This window comes from Melanotaenia boesemani, chromosome 3 (assembly GCF_017639745.1).
Source record: "Melanotaenia boesemani isolate fMelBoe1 chromosome 3, fMelBoe1.pri, whole genome shotgun sequence".
Lineage (NCBI taxonomy): Eukaryota > Metazoa > Chordata > Actinopteri > Atheriniformes > Melanotaeniidae > Melanotaenia > Melanotaenia boesemani.
In genome coordinates, this window is record NC_055684.1 from 7,880,662 (window position 1) to 7,885,281 (window position 4,620).

The 4,620-nt window shown below is 40.4% G+C and overlaps 1 protein-coding gene across 1 annotated transcript; it reads left to right on the forward strand.

Annotated features, from left to right (window-relative positions):
- Nucleotides 1-803: 803 nt before the first annotated feature.
- On the forward strand, nt 804-4,620 carry fezf2 (FEZ family zinc finger 2). The gene is made up of 5 exons (XM_041980718.1): nt 804-884; nt 1,191-2,043; nt 2,269-2,403; nt 2,499-2,631; nt 4,116-4,620. Exons 2-5 carry the CDS (start codon nt 1,288-1,290, stop codon nt 4,364-4,366), a joined length of 1,275 nt encoding a protein of 424 aa, XP_041836652.1. The 5' UTR covers nt 804-884; nt 1,191-1,287; the 3' UTR covers nt 4,367-4,620.

Sequence of the window (4,620 nt, forward strand, 5' to 3'; positions counted from 1 at the left end):
TGGGCTTGATCCTAAAATAATATTTATCATAATATTTATCATAAAATATTGTCTCTATTCGAGGATGTCAAAGTATTAAAACCAGATGTGATGACTGAAGTTAAACAGATGATAAAACTGTTCATTTGGCTGAAAGAAAGTTTTTCTCTTAATCAGTGAAGTAGAAATATTAGTGAACAATGATTGAGGGCATATGGATCACCCTCATTATTGATAAAGTTTGTTTTTACAAATATTGCTCTTTTACATGAAAGGATCAATTGAGATTAATTATTAATAAGTTATTTCCTAAAATCTTTTGTGTGTGTGTGTGTGTGTGTGTGTGTGTGTGTGTGTGTGTGTGTGTGTGTGTGTGTGTGTGTGTGTGGAGAATAACTAATTTAGTGGCATGTCAATGATGAATTAACATTTATTAACTAAAATATCCTTTGCAGTTGCTGTTTTTTTCTACTCAATAGTTTAAATGTGCAAATCAACTTTAATATAAAAATTAACAGTACAGAATCTAAATAAAATTGATATAACAAATTTTGTGTTAGTCTATATGTCAGGCAACCACTTTGTTTTAATAATTACCTAATTTCCAAACATCCAGATGTTTTTTTAAAGGTTTTATTTACGTGTGCCACCCTTTTCCTGCTCTGTGGACCCCTTAAAAATGTTCTAGACCCGCCCCTGAGGTTAATGTTTGTGATGGCCCTGTCAAATCGTGTAGATTTTTAGCTCTAATGTCGTGCAGGTTGATTTGATGGGAGTCACCCAGTTAAAAGTGTGGGTGCTGCTGATGTCAGGAGCCGGTGGTCCGCGCGCAGAGGGGCGGGCACTGCCAACATGTGACACGGAGCATCTCTCGGTCTCTCCACTCTCATCTTATCATTAAAGAGGTGAACTCCACCGATCCAACTTTATGTTCTCGCATCTTCCACAAGCTACTAAGTTTTGTTGTTTTTGTTTTTTGGGGGGTTTTTTTTCCAAATAATTTTCTCATCTTTCATCCCTCTTCTTCTTATTTCTTTTCTTCTCTGTAATGTCCTGTTAATTTTGTGTGCACTAGTTAATGAGGATTAATCCATCACCCCTGGATGCTATTGTTGCGGGGGGGGATGGCAATTTGAATACAAATGCGTGACACAGTGACAGCAAGGTGCTTATTAAACTGATGTGTCCTGTCTTTTCTGCTGGGAGCTCAGTGGTGAAAAGACGCGGGGCAGCTGGAGGAGCGGGCAGGACCACAACGCTACTTCCCCCCACACCAACTTCTTTTTCTGCTGCAAAACAAAACAAAAAATGGCAAGTTCTGCTTCTCTAGAGACTGTGATGTGCGGGAGGACCGGGCCGTCCGCGGCTCCTAAAACACTGGCCTTTTCCATCGACCGGATCATGTCCAAGAGCTCGGAGCCAAAGCGGAGCGCGGAGGAGTGGTCAGAGGGGAAGAAGCTGCTCGGGCTTTGCTCCCCGATCCCCTGCATGATACCGTTACAGCCCTTCAGCTACGACCTCCAAGCCAAGGCGTTAATGAACTACTCTGAACTATGGAGAGCCAGTTTCAGGGGAACTTTCTGCAACTCCGCGGCCGCTCCGTGCAAAGGAAACTGCGGCACGTGCGGCAAAGCGGATCCTGGCGTGAAGCAGCCGCTGCTGACCTCGGGAAGCAGGGTGGTGAAACCGCAGGTCATCCACCAGGCCGTGGCCGTGCCCAGCTGCGGCTCGCTCTACTATCTCAACTACCTGGACTCTGCATACCAGCAGTCGGAGCTGCTGGCCGGACACTGGTTCTCCACCCCGCAGGCGCAGGCCTCTCTGTCGGCGCACCACAGACTCTTGCTGCTAGAAAATGCCAAACTGGTTGGAATGGGCTCGGACAAGCTGCCCACTCCACAGTACCCACACAAGGAACACCTGCCGGGACAGCTGGACCAGATAGTTAAAGAAAACCAGGGTGTGAGCCCCGAGAAGAACGGTGTGAAGGCGCACAGCAAATTAAGCGGCGGCAGCGGCGTGGACGGAAAACACAAAAACTTCACATGTGAAGTGTGTGGAAAGGTAAACTACTAAAAAGCATTTAAAAAAAATAAATAATTTTTAATCAAACTAAATTTTTCGATTAGTCACTTTCCCTCAAATAAATTGTAGAAACGACTTCTCTAGAAATGGGTCGTTCTTTTATTTTATAGCTACACATAATATAGCTATATAAGACTTGTGCAACGTTAAAAAAAAAGTTAATTGAAAAAATAAAGAAGGGTATTTTGTTGTTACTGTCGGCAGGTTTTTAATGCGCACTACAACCTGACCCGACACATGCCGGTGCACACCGGGGCCCGGCCCTTCGTCTGTAAGGTATGCGGGAAAGGATTCCGACAGGCCAGCACGCTCTGCAGACACAAGATCATTCACACGCAGGTGAGGAAGCACGCGCGCAGCCATGTCTAGCATTTTTCTTAATGCTAATTTGACTCTATTTCGTTAAAAATTATAATGTCTTTTTCTTTCTGTAGGAAAAGCCTCATAAATGCAACCAGTGTGGGAAAGCGTTCAACAGGAGCTCCACTCTGAACACTCACGTGCGGATCCACGCAGGGTACAAACCTTTTGTGTGCGAGTTCTGCGGGAAAGGTTTCCACCAGAAAGGTAGGTTATCTGCTGGTTCATCATCCTTAATAATGTCTGAAAAGAACCTCTTTATAATGGCGCCTAAAATATTTAGAGAATATGTTAGGGGCGCGTGCACAGAAAAGAAAGTAATAGTTTTATTGTGCAGCGTCCAGTCAGACTGTTCTGGCAGCTTCTAGAAATTCCTCATTTAAGCTTTGACAGCTCAAACAACAGGTTATTAAAGGGATAATATTAAACATGACTGCTTCATTTTAGCATTTCTGTTTTAGTTTAAAAAAAATTTTCTTGAATGAGGCTCGATGGAAAACCATCGTAACATGCAATAATTTAACCTTAATTTCCCCCATAATAGTGTTTAACAAAAGGAAATTGCTCAGGTGCATGTGGAGGAATCTTCCAGTTTCACAGCTGTTGAAATAAATATTTGCTGTAGTAAAAAAAAAAAAAAAACGTGCATTTCTCGGTTATCTGCGAAAGTAATGAAAGAGGAAAATTTGCACCAGCGATCAGCACAAATCAGACGTGTCACTTTCCACGGACTCATTTGCTCTGGGTCAGCTGCTGGACCCAGGCAAAGTTGGGATTTGGGACTTTTTTTGTTATTGCGTTGTGGCTGCGCTTGATTTTGACAAAGTTTGACAACTTCTTGACTTTAGCACACAAAACCCTGATTAATGAAGTCTGCGCAGAGTTGAGGGACCGAGAAGGTTCTGACTTCACCATGAACTGTTGACCCTGGCGGGAAAAGAAAAGTGAAGAAAAATTTAAGCCTCTTTGATCTTCACCATATATATATATATATTTATATATATATATATATATATATATATATATACTTTCGTCTTTTTTCTTCTTTTATCTGTCATGTTCACATATTACATACAGCCTACATATTCATATGTAGCACATATTTAACAGGAGTCTTTTGTCAGATAAGGTTTTTCTCTTTTCCATATTTTCACCGAGACAGATTTTTGTTTTTTTGTTTTTTGTTTGTTTTATTTGTTTGTTTGCTTGGTTTATTTTATTTATTTATTTATTTATTTATTTTGTTTTGTTTTGTTTTGTTTTTTTTTAGTTTTTTTTAAGTATCAGATTCGCCCTGTGCATGCTGTGTCAGGATGAATCCAAGTCTAGATTAGATGCAATCTATTGGTGTATGGGAATTATTTTTTTATATAAATTTTCTTGCATGAAAATTATTTTATTTTGGACTAATGTGGATTAGTTTTAATTGGATAAGAATATATTGACTTGTGAATTTGAGTTATAAAAATAAAGCTGAATTCAAATTCATTAAACGTTATTTTATTATGCAATTCATTTGCAGCTCGAACTGAATGAGGATGAGGACCATTATTTACTGATATGAAATAATAATAAATATATCAGTAGAAAAAAAAACATTTTAGTATTTTCTGTTTTCATCCAATTTTCTTTCTTTCTTTCTGTCTTTCTTTCTTTCTTTCTTTCTTTCTTTCCCTTTTTGTTTTTAACAGGCAACTACAAGAACCATAAGTTGACCCACAGCGGGGAGAAGCAGTACAAGTGCTCCATCTGCAACAAGGCCTTCCACCAGATCTATAACTTGACGTTCCACATGCACACACACAACGACAAGAAGCCCTTCACGTGCGCCACATGTGGGAAGGGCTTCTGTCGCAATTTCGATCTGAAGAAACACATCAGGAAGCTGCACGACAGCGTGTTTTCTGCTGCGTCAGAGACTTCCAGAGAGCCACAGAGCTGAGGTTCTGCTTCGTCCTGAACTGGTGGAAAGTGTATGATGGTCCAGAGAGAGTCGGCTAAAACTTGAAAACTGGACATAAACCCTGACAAAGAAGCATGGTCATCTGATGCATCTGACAAGAAGAGTGCAGAACATTTAACACATTTTTTCACAGATGAAATCTCTTCCTGTATTTTCCCTCTTGAGGGGATAAAAAGTCCATCTCCATAATCAAACTGTACATAATAGGTTATGGGAAAAACAATCAAAACAAA

Excerpts from the sequence above, each read along its gene's own strand:
- fezf2 (XM_041980718.1), top strand. The coding sequence starts at position 1,288 with ATGGCAAGTTCTGCTTCTCTAGAGACTGTGATGTGCGGGAGGACCGGG. Across the intron at positions 2,044-2,268 it reads CATGTGAAGTGTGTGGAAAG|GTTTTTAATGCGCACTACAA; the intron begins GTAAACTACTAA and ends TACTGTCGGCAG. Across the intron at positions 2,404-2,498 it reads ACAAGATCATTCACACGCAG|GAAAAGCCTCATAAATGCAA; the intron begins GTGAGGAAGCAC and ends TTCTTTCTGTAG.